The sequence below is a fragment of the Sorex araneus genome, chromosome 6, assembly GCF_027595985.1.
Source record: "Sorex araneus isolate mSorAra2 chromosome 6, mSorAra2.pri, whole genome shotgun sequence".
NCBI classification, from domain to species: Eukaryota; Metazoa; Chordata; class Mammalia; order Eulipotyphla; family Soricidae; genus Sorex; species Sorex araneus.
Window position 1 is genome coordinate 64,534,892 of NC_073307.1, and position 17,256 is coordinate 64,552,147.

General features: G+C 36.8%; 1 protein-coding gene across 3 annotated transcripts in view; it reads left to right on the forward strand.

Moving 5' to 3' along the window:
• SLC38A4 (solute carrier family 38 member 4) overlaps nt 1–17,256 on the forward strand; it is a 94,974-nt gene that overhangs the window by 72,183 nt on the left and 5,535 nt on the right. For all 3 annotated transcript variants that reach the window (XM_055142921.1, XM_055142920.1, XM_055142922.1), the window contains 9 exons: nt 4,450–4,531; nt 4,620–4,702; nt 4,792–4,850; nt 6,119–6,394; nt 6,483–6,562; nt 7,749–7,849; nt 10,077–10,201; nt 16,068–16,212; nt 17,083–17,180. In XM_055142921.1, the coding sequence (XP_054998896.1) occupies nt 4,450–4,531; nt 4,620–4,702; nt 4,792–4,850; nt 6,119–6,394; nt 6,483–6,562; nt 7,749–7,849; nt 10,077–10,201; nt 16,068–16,212; nt 17,083–17,180 (1,049 nt within the window). The remainder of the gene's footprint in view (nt 1–4,449; nt 4,532–4,619; nt 4,703–4,791; nt 4,851–6,118; nt 6,395–6,482; nt 6,563–7,748; nt 7,850–10,076; nt 10,202–16,067; nt 16,213–17,082; nt 17,181–17,256) is intronic.

Consider the following 17,256-nt stretch of genomic DNA (forward strand, 5'->3'; position numbering starts at 1 on the left):
AGAAAAATTATAACGCACAGATTCCTGGATTCTATAAACTTATAGTTCCTACTGCACTACCATTTCTAGAGTCTGAAACTTGTTTTAATAATGTCACAGGTGATAAGTTTGCACACTAGTCTCCCTGTGATCTCATTATATTATTGTGCCCCTTAGTCTCATTAGACAAGTAGACCCATATTTCACATGTCACACTGGTGTGTCCTTTGCATGAACCATGCTATAGCCTGCAGTGTGGCACTTACTCCCTCACCTACTGAGTCCCAAAATCGCTGTTCTCTGCTCACAACAAATAACACAGTGAAGATCTGGTACTCAAGCCAGAAAACTGGGTGTCAGTCTAAACTTGGGTATCTGATCAACTACTGGCTTCTGCCCCCTTTTCTCTGACATGCTTAACTCTTCTTCTCTTGTCACCACTGAAAGTCAGGTAATCACACTTTCCAGCTCAGACTGTTGCGTATGCAGCCTTCTAGGGGTAGCCCTACTTGTTACTTATGCTCACAGGTCTAACTCAACCGCCGGGTTAATATTTTTAAATTCAGATCTATTTTTGCTTTCTGGTGCATAAAATCTCCATCATTATTTTCAAGATAAAATGCAAATTCATTAGTTGGACATATAAGGATCATCCTTGTGTTTCTTCTGATTACCTAACAACTACCTAAAAACTACCTAACAACTACCGTTCTCTAACTAGCTACTATTTCCCATGTCTTCCAAATGACACCATAAAGACTATATCATCATCCTCTTTCTCTCCCTCTCCTTTCACATACACACACACACACACACACACACACACACACGCACACACGCACACACACATCACCACCACCACCACCACCATACTTTCTGTTTGTTTCTTTGTTTCCCTGTTTCTTCTCTAGGCCTCTCTGGAATGTTAGGTGCTAGTTGCTCTGGGGTTCTCTTGGCCCTATTTGTACATATTTACTTTTTTATGTTTAAATTTTTTTTATTGAGTCACAGTGACATACACAGTTACAAAGTTGTTATTTTTTTTTTGTGTGTGTGTTTTAAAGGCATTTACAACCTCCAAGTAGAGAATAGTCTTTAGGACTCTAGTGCACATGACTTTGAGTCTATTGTCATCTGTAACCTTGGAAAATAACTTTATTGCTGAGTTTAATTTTTAAGTGAGAATGAGAGTCATTATCACTATCCATTCCATGAAAGTCATTGTGAAGATTAAATAAGAACGTGGGACATAATATGGGTTTGGTATTCTTTACCAGTTTCACAGTTAATAACAACGTCTTTGGAGCAATCCTATTTTTTTTTTCTTTTTGGGTCACACCTGGCGATGCACAGGGGTTACTCCTGGCTCTGCACTCAGGAATTACCCCTGGCCGTGCTCAGGGGACCATATGGGATGCTGGGATTTGAACCCGGGTCGGCCGCGTGCAAGGCAAACGCCCTACCCGCTGTGCTATCTCTCCAGCCCCATGGAGCAATCCTATTTTTTAATGGGACTTTTAAAAATTTGCTAATTGTGTAAACTAAGAGAGATAAATTATTTTTAGATATTTATTTTTGTGAGTCACCTTTAGAAATAACTAAAGGGCCAGAGTGATAGTACAGCAGGTAGAGCTTGCATGCAGCTAATCCAGATTCGATTCCCTGCACCACATATGGTCTCTGGGCTCCTAAAGGAGTCATCCCTGAACCAGCGCTTAGGGATTTTTGGTATAAATAATATATACCAACTTATACCTTATTTTTTTCATTCAAAATAATGCCTTAAAAACATGTTCATATTGTTCTTTTTACTGGTTTTCAAATTTGTATTGTGTAACTGTACAACCAGGGTTCGATTTCTGTGCCCCTCTTGGAGAGCCCAGCAAGCTACTGAGAGTATCTCACCCACATGGCAGAACCTGGCAAGCTACCCATAGCATATTCAATATGCCCAAAACAGTAACAACAAGTCTCAAATGGAGATGTTACTGGTGCCCGCTCGAGCAAATTGATGAGCAACGGGATGACAGTGACAATGAAATGTACGATAATTGATTTAGAAAATCCCTTATATATAAATGTTAAATTTTCTTAGTTCTTTGCTAGTACAAACAATGAGCAGTGAAAAAATTGCATAGGGAACTTGTAAGAAATGATCATTTTTAATAAGATATCTAGAGCTATGTAAGATTTTTGAAATGCAATAATTATTTTAATAACCTTTTTCAAACCACAATTGATTATGATGACTTATTGACAACCAGTTAAAAGAATCCATGTACTTTGTGATTTTTATTTGTTTTCATAGATTAAGACTATAATCTTGAATGAAATTTAGAAGAGTAGATAATTTCATTTATTGGGTTAGGGCCATAAGAGAATAATTTCTTTATCCTTTAGTGATATGCTTTGTTTGGTTCCAATTTGGTTCCAATCCTTATCAATATTTAGAATCTTGAGTGTTTCATAGGAGTACTTCATTTTTGACCTAGAATACTTCTCAGACTAATGAAACACACACACTCTCTCTGTCTTTATCTCTGTCTCTGTCTCTCTCGCTCTCCATCTCTCTCTCTCATGCTCATGAGCACACACACACACAGATGTCTAAATTCAATAGACTGAGAGCGATCATCTGCTCAAATTTCACAAAGTTCACTACTATTATGCCTTCACATACAAAATAAGGCAGGAAGTGGTCTCTGCATAAAGCTGCACATGCATTAGAAGTGTAGCTTTAAGGGAAGAAGGCAAAATTTTATACAGTATCCCTGAAGACAGCTCTTACTTAAATTATTCTACATAATTACTGGTTATTTTGGCATAAGGGAAATCACTTATAGTTCTGAATTTAACAATTCCACATATAGAACATACATATTTTTTCAATCTCCTAAAAATTAACATTTGCCAGAGCTATTTCAACATTAGCAGGCTATTGTTGACATTTCCCAGACACGTCTGGACCATTCTGAATTTTCAAAGACCAAACACATTAACAGTGGTGACATCATTGAAAGTCAGCAATAAATAGCTCTAACATCAAATGGCACCTCACTGAGCCAGTTAATCAGAAATATCTCCTCTGTTTACACTCTGTAAGATTTAGCTTTGGGCAAAGTCTTTGTAAATATTAACCAAATAATGTTTACAGGAGGCACACCAAGTGTTATTAAAATCATTTCACTTTATAATATAGATGAAATACAAGTCCCAAATCAGGAAATATATTTTGGATGTGATATTTTGCCCTTTTCTTGGGCATTTAAAGTTTGTAAAATTTTTATGTCTTCAGCTGAAAAACAAATATAATAATGATGATCAACTAGAGTAATGTGCAGAAACAAAGAATCTATGGAATTATTATCACTACTATTGTTTTTTAAATTAAGGAGACATTTTTAAACTATTATTATTTTTAATTTCTTTAGTTACTTGCTTGAATGTCAGCAAAAATTCACCAGAATCATGTAGAATAGCATTAAAATTGCTAATGCAAAATTCACCAGTTTTGCGTTTTAATTTTTAAGTGGGCATTATACTTCACTAAATGGAAGATTTAGAGATTAAGTATTGTAGAAATCCTTACAACTGCAGGCAAAATTTTTATGCTATGCATTTTCCCATGAAGTTTCAAAATTTCATCGTGTGTTCAAAGAGTGTCAGATCACATACATGCCACTTTTGTATAAACTGAAAAGTTTGGCCACCTTGGACAGGTTTTTTTATATTGCCAAAGGGAACCTAGGACATGGGGATGCTGGGGAAAGTTGACTGGCGAGAAGAATAGATAGCTCTTTCATTCTTCCACAGAGTGACTCCATTCAGACAGCTGGTGTCTGAAACTTCGTGTGTCCCTTGGGGAGATCACAGAGATTTAAAATGACACCCAATTCATTGGGAAAGTCGGAGAGAAATACAGTTGATTCAACTCCACACTGCAATTCTGCCCCCCATCTTGAGCCATTCCTTTTGTTGCTGAATGAATCCTAGGCCCTACACTAAAACAGACCCACTTAGTATAGATCATGCTGACTTATTCCTCATGAGGGGACAGCTTTGTCACTGCCACACTATTGAAAACCTCAGAAGCAGAGAGTCAGTACGAGAGCTCTAAGGCCAGAAGTCTGTCTCTGAAAAGAAGTTGGAAGCAGTAGGAAACACTGTGACTGGTTTTAGTTTCTGTCTCATCTTACTATGTAAAAACGTTCCACGTGAGGCTGGAGCGATAGCCCAGCAGGGAGGGCGTTTGCCTTACACGCAGCCGACCCAGGTTCGATTCCCAGCATCCCAAATGGTCCCCTGAGCACCATCAGGAGTAATTCCTGAGTGCAGAGCCAGGAGTAACCCCTGTGCATCACCAGGTGTGATGCTCCCCCCCAAAAAAAGTTCCACACACTGACTCTCCTAACAACTCGCCTGTGACTCTGTGCTATGTACACCACTAACCTATGGTATTCTCCATTTTAGCAATGTCAAGCTATCTCTTTATCATTAAGTATGAACTGCCTGAAGTAATCAGAGCATTCATGGGACTTGAAGAAAATACCGGGTAGGTTTTTGGTTTTCTCTGTAATGTTGTGATTTGTCCAACTACATCTTTACTCATCTTAACATCCTCATTTCTCATTCTTTTGTAGAGAATGGTACCTCAATGGCAACTACCTCATCATATTTGTGTCTATTGGAGTCATTCTTCCACTTTCTCTTCTTAAAAGTTTAGGTAAAATCAATTTAAATTTTTTTAAATTTTATATTCTAATAGGTAATCTTTTGGAATTCACCTTTTGGAATTTCTTTGCTAATTGCTAGGTTACCTTGGTTATACCAGTGGATTTTCTCTTACCTGCATGGTGTTTTTTGTCAGTGTGGTAAGTGACTTTTTTGACTTAATCTTTGTAGCTTAGTGTGCATGAGGTTCTTATAGTGCCTGGATTAGTGTCTTTGTTTTTGTTCAAGTATTTCACTAGCATGAAATAGTTATTGCATTACAAGCAATTTTCTTGTGTTCTAATTTGGAATAAAAGTTATCATGAGTTTAAAATTAGTTGAGTTAGAATATCAAGACAACTTCATATAGTGTATTCTATGAACAGTGGAAGCTTATTTGAACTAAAGTATCATTTCATATCAAGCAAGATGACAATAATCTTATACTTAGCAGAGTAGATAAAAAGAAATATTTCCAGTGGGCTTGGGGATTTGTCTCAATGAAGATAAGATGACTAAGGACAGGGAGACAATAGGGGTAAAGGTGCTTGCCTACATACGGCTGCCCAAACCAGATTCCCAACACTACAGAGGGCCTCTCAGTCACCACTAGGAATGACTCCTACACACAGAGCTGGGAATAATTCCTCTATTTTTATCCAGAAAAATGAAATACAATCAATAGGTATCTCAGAAGGTAAGTAACTACCTAGGATTTGCCATATCCATATAAACCATCCTATATTCTACCCATGAAGAAAAGGTAACCATGGTGGAGTAAAACAAGAAATTTCACCAACCCTTTCTGCTTTCCAAAGGAATAATTTTTTGCAATATCTAGATACAAAAATGTATAAGGTATTTCCCAACAAAATACTATCATTAGTTTGGAGAAATTAAATATATGATCAGCTTTCTCACTGTCATCCCGTTGCATCGATTTGTTCAAGCAGGCACCAGTAACGTCTCTCATTGAGAGATTTATTGTTGCTGTTTTTGGCATATTCGATACACACGGTAGCTTGCCAGGGTCTGCCGCGCGGGCTCCATACTCTCGGTAGCTTGCCGGGCTCTCAGAGAGGGGCAGAGGAATCGAACTCAGGTCGGCTGCATGAAAGGCAAACGCCTAACTGCTGTGCTGTCGCTCCAGCCCCAGCTTTCTCATAGATGGCAAATAAACCGTGGGATAAGTTTATGCAAAATAGTGTTTTATTGATTATAAGGCATAAGATTATAAATCATAGTGCTTCCTCTTTCCTTAAGACAGGCTTAGGCATTTCCATTTTACCTTAATCTGAAGAAATCCTCAGCAGAGGCTCCTAAAACCACCTCACAAACTACACACATGAATTTTTCATATTTTTCCTCAAAAGCTGATTTTTGCATATCTTTGTTTGCCTTTACTTTTTCAAAAAATCACCAAATCTAGGTTATTTACAAGAAATTTCAAATTCCCTGCCCTCTGCCTCTTCTGGACCACCATGCTGGAAATGTGACATTCAACAATACACTTCCAAAGCACTTGGTAATGCTACCTAACAATTCTGAGAGTAGTGCTGTGAACTTCATGATGGATTACACCGACCAGAACCCTGCAGGGGTAGATGGGAACCAGGCCCAGAGCACCTTTCATGGCAGTGTGATAGAGTTTGAAGCCAACGATGATGACAAGTGTCAACCCAAATACTTTGTATTCAATTACCGGGTGAGTAAATAACCATGGCCACTGAGTTTTTGTCATAAACTGAGCTAGTCTTTGTTGGAATGCTAAACATGTTCTCTCTGTTTTTCAGACGGCCTATACAATTCCTATCCTAGCATTTGCCTTTGTATGCCACCCTGAAGTCCTTCCCATCTACAGTGAACTTAAAGAGTAAGGCAGCCCTCAGTTTAGCATTCTGATTTGCTTTCCAAATGTGCTAATATGTTAAAAGGAGTTTCATACAGAAGCATACTTCATAGCTCTCTCTTCACACAAAATTTGTGCTACTCATTCGTAGTGTGGTTCGACCAACAAGGTGTGAACCAGTTTAGCACTGTCAAATCTTACTTTACTAATCTTATATCATCTTGGTTCAGGTGCAGGGTTTAAAGTAGGTGGAGGAGGAGCCAATTGCTATATGAACTTGGGAATATAAGGAGAGTTTAAATTTTGAAGATTTTTATCTGAATGAATAAGACCAAAGATTATGATTATTCGTTTGGCCTTACTGTACCACTGACAGAAACCACTGGTGGGACCCTAACACTTCTCCACAATAAGTTCATCACCAACTTGTTCCAATACCTGGCCTTTATTATCTAATATATATTCTAGCTTATAGTCTGATTCATTAGTATTTGTTTCCTCTAGAGGCTTTTGAAATCTTTTGGGAAGTGGGTCTGAGCTCAAATGAAGCAGCTTTCTTCTTAATTCATAAGGGGGTTGTTATAAAATAATTTGCATCTTCTTTAACTCAGATAATACTGTATTCATTCTCACTAAATATCAAAAACTCATAAATTCTGATTTGCTTTATAGTTTTTGAATAATCACAATTGTTATGATGTTTTTGACTACCACAGAAAACCACAAGTACTAAGTACTTGACCATGGCTAAGTACCCGCTAGAATGGTTTTCAGAAGTTTCCCAACTAATATTATTAGGCTACCTGGTAATCTGAACTTTTCTAGTAGGTTCTTATCTTTGTTATCCATATTTCATGAACCATAAAAAGCTTTCTAAATTAGTAGTAGAACCAATTTGATTTTTATGTAAATTTAATTTTTAAAAGCTCAGCAGGCAAATTTACTTATCAACACTAAACAACTTGGCTCTCTTCTAAGAAAATGATTACTAATATTGAAGGAGTAATTTAAAAGAAAAATTTGCATATTGTAATTCCTTTATGACTAAGATAAGTGTAAATAAATAGTATATCTGAACTAAGAAAGAGGCTTTATAATAAACAACACAAACATACATGTTTTCATTATTCTTATATTTTAACTGTAAAAAAAGGCAATAAGTTAGAAAAAAAGAAAGCTCAGGGTTCTTTTTTAAATTTTTTTTTCCTAGCCGGTCCCGGAGGAAGATGCAAACAGTGTCTAATGTTTCCATCTCAGGAATGCTCATCATGTACCTGCTTGCTGGCCTTTTCGGCTACCTAACCTTCTATGGTAGGTCACTGTCAAAATCATTCTCTGTGCAAATTCTAGCTCAATGATCATTAATTAGGGAGTTAATGAGACTTTAATGGCCCTCTATGGGCTGTGACAGACATATGTACTCATTTAATAGGCTTCACCTAAGAAAATGGCAGTTGAACCACCCTAATATGTTATAAAAACATATTGTATATTTTTAAACAACTCAAACTTAAATGTTTTCCCGCAGAGGTGGAGTGCGTATGTTTCTTTGGTTCAATGCTAGTCATCTCAGGTTGAAAGGAATGGGAGTATTGCATCTTCTGGTGGAAGAACATGTGACCGAGAAAATGGCAGAAAATATACTGTCTTAGTTGACAATAAGTTGAATTTGATGATTTGAAGCAAAAGAAAAATTTTCTGGTTTATCTTATTTTATTCTGTAATAGTGAATCATTTTCTAAGAGAAGAGAACTGCAGGACAGAAATTCTTTCTACCTGGGAACATACAACTAAGCAGATGATGGCTACATTAGGTTAAGTCTTAAATAGTTCACACTGGCATCTTAATGAGATATAAAGGAAGAATTGTTACTTTTCCTATGAAATATGCCATTATGGGTATGTTTCAGTCCATGAAACATTGACCTGATCTTTTTATTGTTCATAATAACAATTTATTAACAAATGTACTCTTTTGCATAAACCTGTTATTCCAGAAGAGCTTGTGGGAGCACCATTTGCTTGGGGTTTTATTATATTTGGCTAATATTTAAAATTAGCATCTAAATCTTAAAGCAGTATTCATTGGGAAGCCATATAATCACCACAATTCAACTGTTCATGTGATTTGTACTGATAAGTTCTATAAGACAAAAAAAAAATTTAAACGGTTCTTTGTTAAGTCACCATGAGATACACAGTTACAAAGTTATTTATGATTGCGTTTCAGCCATACAATGTCCCCGAACCTGCCCCTTCATCAGTGCACATTTCCCACAACAAATCTCACTCGTTTTCTTCCCACACATTGGCCCTCGGCCCTGCCCCTAAAGCCTGCCTCTAAGGCAGACACTTTTTCCTCTCTCTCCCTCATATCTTATTTTCCCTTTATGCATTGTGCTTTCCAATACTGTTACTGAAAGGGTGTCATGCATGTCACAATACCCTTTTTTACCTCCTTTTTAGCATTTCGTTTTTGTTTAAAATGGTCATTTCCAATTATCATTGTCTCAGTGGTTCCTTCTCCGTCCTAACAGCACTTCCATCTCCCCCTTTGTGCACGCTTCCTACCACGGCCAGTCCTCCCAGCCCTTGATTCTATTGTCTGGGGCATTATTCACATACTATGTTTTGTTTTGTTTTGCTATATCCCACAAATGAGTGTGATCATTCTGTGTGTGTCCCTCTCCCTCTGACTCATTTCACTCAGCATGATACTTATGTCCAACTACGCTTAAGCAAATTTCATGACTTTATTTTCTTCTAACAGCTGCATAGTGTTCCACAAGACAAAAGATTCTTTTAAAGCCCAAAATTTAATTTTCAGTGCCACATGAAGTCATAATTGTTGAGCCTGAAATGTTAGCAGGGGGTCAAGAACTGGAACATATTCCTACTCTTGCTTTTCCCACCTTTTAGATCTGCCAGATGTAGCTCTGAGTTCCCCTGAACATTTCCTGGGTGATTACTGTTACCCCAGAACCTCCAAGCCAAGTGTGATAAGGAGTGGTGCATTGGGCCCTGAATAATGCCCAGGAGAAAGTGGGAGGTTCTCAAAATATGCTAACTATCATTTGCCTTAAGGTCTTCATACTGAATTCATAAAGGTTTTGTAAGGGCTCACTGGGCAGATGAGAGGAAGAGATGGGGGGTAGCAGGATGAATGGAAAGACTGGAAGACTTGGAGTTGCCTTTCAGTTAGGACACCTGTCTGTCATCTGTTGTGGGATGTTTCTGTAGCAGAGATTATGCGTAGAAATGGGTTCATTTCATTGCAAATGAGCTTGAGAAGTGTCTCGGCAATTTTATCAGTTCCTGCAAGTTCGTAAGTACTAAGGATCCTTTATCCACTTGACTAGAGCTCACACGACTGGTAAGCTGAAAGAGGAAAATAATGGGAGTGTCTAGAAAAAGGAGCATCTGGATTCCCAGACTCGGGTTTTTCCACTGTGTATAATGTTCCCGTCACAAATTAGCATAAAGGCAAATAGTGCCAAATTGACAATATCAAATAACCCCATCCTCTTTCTTTTTGTAGGAGAAGTTGAAGATGAATTGCTTCATGCTTACAGCAAGGTGTACACGTTTGACACACCTCTGCTCATGGTACGCCTGGCAGTCCTTGTGGCAGTAACACTGACTGTCCCCATTGTCCTCTTCCCAGTAAGTACTTAGAACTTTGTGAAAGAATCCTGCACAGCCCCACATTAGTACTCAAGTCCCAACTTGCTTGGAGTTAATTATAATCAGAGTTTATAATCACAATGCCCAGAGACACTGTTTTCCTGATACAGCATTTTAGAGTCACCTGAAAAATGACCATTTAACATGCAGATATAACATATATGTTCAGATGATGATAGAGTATTTCAAATATAGAAGAAAAGGGAAAATATAGAATACATTATATATAGGTATTTATTTTTCAACTCTAGAGGTCAAAATTAATTAAATTAATTTTTGCATGTGATGATGTGATCAAACCCAAATCCTCATATATGAACGACAAATATTCTATTCTTGAGCTACATCCTACCCCCCAAACTTATTTCTAAATTCAAATCAAAAAGCAGTACTTGAACTCCTATCTTGCAGACTAATAGAAATAAATAGGACTTAACTAGAAGGCATCTTGTTGAGTAAAGTAAGCCAGAAGAACAACAAACACCAGATAATCTCACTAGTCTGTGGTATATAGAATACTGGATGAGGAAATATACTGTAGTAAAAATGGGGGTGCTTAGATCTGATCCCAGTATTTAGAGGGTAGAAGGACAGAGAGGAAATAAATTAAGGGGAGGTGAGTAGGGAAGTAATGGGTGGGCAGGCATCAGGGCTCCAGCTATACTGGTGATAGAAATGAGTAAGCATAGTTACGTGCCCAAAAAAACAGACTCAACAAAACTGAACATATGAGATCTAAGCTGAAACTACTGAAACTTTGTCATGTGCCTGTCAAGTTGACAGGTGCAGAGGGATTACGGGTCCACTGGTGGAAGGAAGTTGACACTGATGGTGGGGTTGGTGTTCATATTATATGCTTAAAACTCAACTATCAATAGCTTTGTAAATCACAGTTCTTTAATAAAAATTTAAATGAATAATTTTCATAAAAAATAAATAAGACTTTATATAACTCCTGAAATTTGAAAGGCAAAGTATATTAACTCTTAAATCATGCTGTATCTTTATCACATATTAAAAATATTTTTATTTCCCCCATTTTGCTTTATTAATATGCCACATTGAACTTTACTGAGAAGGAAAGTCATGTTAAGAAAATTACGAATTATAAAACATTTCTCTTTGTTTGGAGGCCAGCCTGGCAGTGCTCAGGGCTTACTCCGGCTCCTACATTCAGTGGTCACTCCTCGTGGGGTTGGGAGACCGGATGTGATGCCAGGGATTGAATCTGGTTTCCATGTGCAATGATGGCCCAGAATCACTGTACTATCACTCTGGCTCAAATACTATAATAAATTTCTTTTTTGAAGAGGGAGGACAGCTGGCAGTGCTCAGGCATTACTCCTGGCAGTGCTCTAGGAACCATATGGGACGCCGAGGTGCAAAGCTGGTTGGCCTCCCCCAAGGCAAACCAACTTACCTGCTGTACTCTCTCTCCAGCCCCTACAACATGTTTTTGTAGAAAAATTTGACAGGTTTCCTTCATGACCCCCCAAAGCTGACACATACCCTTTCCTAGAGTCAGACTGGGCTAACTGTTTGGAGTTTTTCCTTGACATCAGCAATTCCAACACCCCAGAGTAGAGTTGGTGGAGCATGGGCTGCATGAACTAAACCTACCTCCTACTGATAAGCGCTGGCCTGTACTCTCCTGCCAACGCTTCCTTCATAAACACTGCTTTTACTCACTCATGTTACAGGTGAAATAAGTCAGCAGTAACCAAATTGTTCAGTACAAAGTGTTCTATCCTGGGCCCATCATGAAGACATATAATGACACTGTGGTCTCTTTAAATGCAACATGCAAGCTGAAAGATTATTGGGGCACCTTCCTTTTCCATGAGAGCGTGAAGTAGATCCCTATTACTATGGAAACTATTTTGCTCTAAAATGATGTCTCGTCACTCATATATCTGACAGCATTTTAAATTATATGGACATAGTGTTAGTCTAAATTCAGTTCCATGTTGGGTACAGGGCAAAAGATAGCAGTAGTCAGAAGCCAACTGAATCACTAGAAAAGAATATTTGGAGCCATTCTTTTTGTGTGTGTCTAAATATATCATTAACAAAATTTGGTACACTCACATCATTACTGAACCAAAGTGTTTTCTATAGGAAGTTTGTCATGTGTCACTCTATTTCTTTAAAGTCCTCAGTGTAATGCTTTTAGGTTGTCCCCAGACATAAATAGATGTAACTGTGACCACATTGCAAGCTGGTAACTGTTGAATTAAAGCAGTACCCACAGTTTGACTGATCAGGGAGAGAGAATGAGAAGCTTTCAGTCATAGATAGTCCTTTCACCTCAATTTTTAAAAATCTAGAGAGGTAAGAATATACATTGTGTGCACAATTATTGCCACAGGATGTGCTCAACAATATTTATAATTGTTGACCAAAAAAATGGTCACGTGAATATTGCCTTTTGGCAAGACATAGCAAGTGCCTTTTCTAATAAAAGCATACATTGTTCCTCCTTGACATTTATCATGAATTTCAGTTTGGGTGAGGTTTGGGGCTAAATGAATCAAGCTTCTGTGAATATGATAGATGACATAAAAGTGGTCCAGCTTCTTTATTGTAATCAACTTCTGAGAGACTAAATTCCGACGTTTCCCTAACATGATTAAAGTCATTAGTGGTGTTTTCATTAACCTATTTCTCACAATAGAGAGTCAGAATTTTCAGAGTCAGTTATGACTCTCCCAACAGATTTCTTTGAATTAGCAAATTTGTGACCAATAAGTTTATTTTGTCTCAATATCTCCACATGTAAATAATAAAACAAATAAAACCTACCCTAGAATCAAACATATTAATTTAAGATTTAATTTGCATATTCATGCCCACAAAATGATAACTGAACTCTTAGGAGCACAAGAGATGAGAAGGGTTTTGTTAATATATGTTGATTAGACAGTTTTCCCCCTGATTAGTCCATTTACTTTCATTTATTCCCCTGTATGAATTTTTCCCTCTTAATAAAAAGCACATAACTGCTTGAAATGTTTAGTGAACAAATGAATAAAATAAGTGAACAAGACCCTAGATTTTTTCTCTGGTGGCTGGAGTATATATTGTGGGACGCACCTTTTTCCCACAATTCCTACTCTAATTTAGCTTGTGTTTCCTTGTATATCTGCGGTTAAGTACATATATCATAATGAATAACAGAAAATCAAAAATCCCAGTGGGCTAATCAGTAAACACAGGTTGACAAGGCCAGAGTGCTAGTAGTGCATAGGGTAGGGCATTTGCCTTGCCTACAGCTCACCCGGCTTCCGGTTCTGGCACTGAGAGGGTCCCCAAAGTCCAACAGGAGTAATTCTTGAATGCAAACCCCAGAGTAAGTCCTGAGCACTGCTGGGTATGGCCAAAAAACAAACAAGACGGATTAAAATTTTACCCTGCCACACCTTTTAAAAATTATCTCTCAGTTTCTCCAGGTACTTCTATTTCACCACGGTAGAATAATACATACCTCTCATGTTGCCTTCAGATCTCCTGTTCTGAGCCTGTGTAGACATAGATATAGGTAGGGGCATATGCTGCTGTGGCCTAGAATACAGTAGTGGTCTACAGGTAATTCCCACATGTTTGGTAAGAGTAGTCATACAAAACAAAACTGATTCACTTCTAAGCAATAAAAGACTGACTTTTTTTTTTAATTCCAGAGCCCAACTTCCACACTGCCTCCGTCCACACAGCAACCCCTAATGGGTTCTTTTTCAACATGCTCTCTGGAAGTAGTAAACATTTTTTTAAAGCTGAGCAAAACGTTGGAGGAGATCTGTGTCAAAAGTCATATATGTTGCTGCCCCTACCCATAGCAACTGGTCCACATTTCCAGACTACCAGTGTGGGTCCAATAAAATTTTGATTACTGAGAAGAGTAAAGTATTCTTTGTGGGGAATAAGCCATTGTTGCTTCTTTCCTGCCATAGGTAACTAGTATTGTTGAGGACATTTGAATGTCAGCTGCTTCCCTGATGGCATATTTTTAATATGATATGAACAGAAAATTTTCTTCTCAATCATTTCCACCATCACTAATATGACCAGTTTAGAGTCTCCTGTCATCTTGTTGCTGCTTCATCAATGTATTGGCAAATCTTTATGTCTACAGTTCTGATTCAATTTAGTTATTCCTAATTTTCTACAAGTAGTGAGTATTAATCCTTTGCTCCAATCTTTGTTACTATAAACTGAATGAATTCTTGCACCATTAAAATAAACCTTGGTTTCTTTGAAAACTCTACATTCAAAGGTTCTGTAGATAAAGGAATGCTTCTCTTTCAGCATAGTGCATTAAATACATTATTTTAACAAAGGACTCAAAAAATGTACCTCTACTAGGAAATAACCTGCCTACTTATTTATTCTACTTTGTTTATATCATAAAGTTAACAATGTCAGACATACAAATTCTTAAACACTACATTGTGCCATAGAAATCTAATTTTAAATTTACTAATCAGACCATTTTAGCAATGAAATTATCACTATTTGCTGGTCATGATGTAGAATGTATACACTATTAGGGAAAATAAAATTAAATGATTTAGTTCTGTCCAATTTTCAGAGTGAGTTTCATAATTTTTTATGATTGCAATTCTTAAAATATTTTAGTCATTCGTAAACCATTTCCAGATACTATCTGATTTGTCATTTTGGATATGAAATTGCTTTTTAAACCTAAACAGATGGCTTTAATTTTTAGCGGAGTGGTATGAAAGGAATGTCACATTAGAAACTGCAAGCAATTTAGCTCAGAGTTTTTACCATTTGTGTATTTCAAAATATATTTTACATTTTCTTTTAAATGAGTTCCCTCATGTATACCATGCAGAGACATTTGGAGTCAAATTTTAGAGCAAAAGTCAATCCCAGCAGTTCTCAAACTTTGAAGTCCTAACTTAACTGAAGTGTTCACTTAGAAGAGACTAATTCCACTAAGTCAGAAGTGTCTTCCAAAAGATTCCAGTGATAAGAGTGTTTTCAACTTCCTTAAGCTGTTCAAATATAAACATTCCTTCCCTCTGTCCACAAGGATCTTTTTATTACATTACATCAGAGTAACTTGAGCAGCCGGGGCCTCTTCTGACCTTTCACCAACTTAGTTTAGCTGCTGAAACAGCTGAAATCTATCAAGGACCTAAGAGGGAAGAAAAAGACTTCCCTATTCAATTTAATTCAACATTTACTGAGTGACTACTATTTGCAAAACACTACACCAGAAACTGAGAAATGTTAAGATTTAGGTTCTGTTCTTGGCCCTTATGCATAAGTAATTTAAATAGAAAAGAGAAAAAAACAAAAAATGGTATTTTTTCTTAAATAATAGGTCACAAAAATGTTAAACAAGTACAAAATTAAGAAACAGATTTATAAAACTACTCATTATTAAGTGTAAATAAATTCAGGCTTTGTCCTTATTAATTAATCATGCTCGATGAGACATAATTTGAAATCAATGAGAGTTTAATGATGTATCTGAATTATATATTTTACTTTCACATTTTTCTTTTTCTGATGAGATTTTTTTTAAAGAAAAACTCAATTGGAAAGGAATCTTAAAATGTATTATAAAGAAAATTGAACACTTTCAAACCAAAAAATAACCATCTAAGTTTGTACAATGTGCACTATTAAACTGGTTACTAAAAATGGTTATAAAGGTAAGTTGCATGCCATGTGCACTTTAACACAATAAAAACTTATAAAAATCAGCATCATAATCTTTTCTGGGAGAAAAATGGAAAGAAAAATCATGAAGATTCTTGATATAATAGATATAAGCCAAGTAACAAAGCAGTGACCATACCTTTGAACTTTCTTGCAGATTCGTACATCAGTGATCACACTGTTATTTCCAAAAAGACCCTTTAGCTGGATAAGACATTTTCTGATCGCACTCATAATTATTGTGGTTAATAATGTTTTGGTTATCCTCGTGCCAACTATAAAATACATCTTTGGATTCATAGGTAAGTTTCAGAAAGACTTTTATTTATCAAACAGTAAATATATTCTTAAACTTTAGACATGGAGCCAGTACTTGGCATTCAAGGATCCTTGGTCCTTCTCAAGCTCACAGAATTTTTATTAAACTAAATGGACTCTAGTTAGTCACTATTCCTCCTTCCTGGATAACCTGAGAAAATGTCACCACTAAAAGTACCTTTTAAGGCTTCCTCATGCAATGAGAACACTAAACCAATTATATGCTTTGAAATTGACAGATCTTAATCCTGTGTAAAAAAATAACAGTAACAAAAGGGTAAGAAACTCACAGTAATTCACTAATTAAAAATAAATTTAAAAAAGGGTAAGAAAAATATAATTTATAACAAGATGCCCTCGAGTCTATAAGTACCAGCTGAGCTTTAAAGGGTATCTTTGAAGGAGATGGAGAGATAGTATACAGTAGGTAGGGCGCTTGCTTGGCACATGGCAGACGCTGGTTTGATCCCTCACTCCACATGGCCCTCTGAGCTTATCAAGTATGATGCCTGAGCACAGAGCTAGGAGTAAGCCCTGAGCATAGCTGGGTGTGCCCCCCCTCAAAAAATAACAAATGAATTTATATAACTAATTTTCTATAAACATTAATATTAGTCTTTTATTTATTTTAGATGTACTTAGTACATAACTATGATTTCAAGTACACTTTAGTTTTTTATACAGATATCCTCTATGAGCAAACAACCAAGATGAGTCTACAGTGCTCTTAGTGCTAGGAGTAGGATACCTTTATATTTGAGTTCTTTAAAAGGCATGTGTTCTCTAGAGTTTGTGTCCTGATGAGTTAGAACTGTTATATAAAACATCTACCTGTCCTATGTTTCTCTCCTCAGGGGCTTCTTCTGCTACTATGTTGATTTTTATACTTCCAGCAGCTTTTTATATTAAACTTGTCAAGAAAGAATCTTTTAGATCACCCCAAAAGATTGGGGTAAGTAAGACTTTCAATTTTCTTCAATATGTTATTCCTTGTGATTTGGTGTTCATAGTGTTATTTGTCAGTGTCT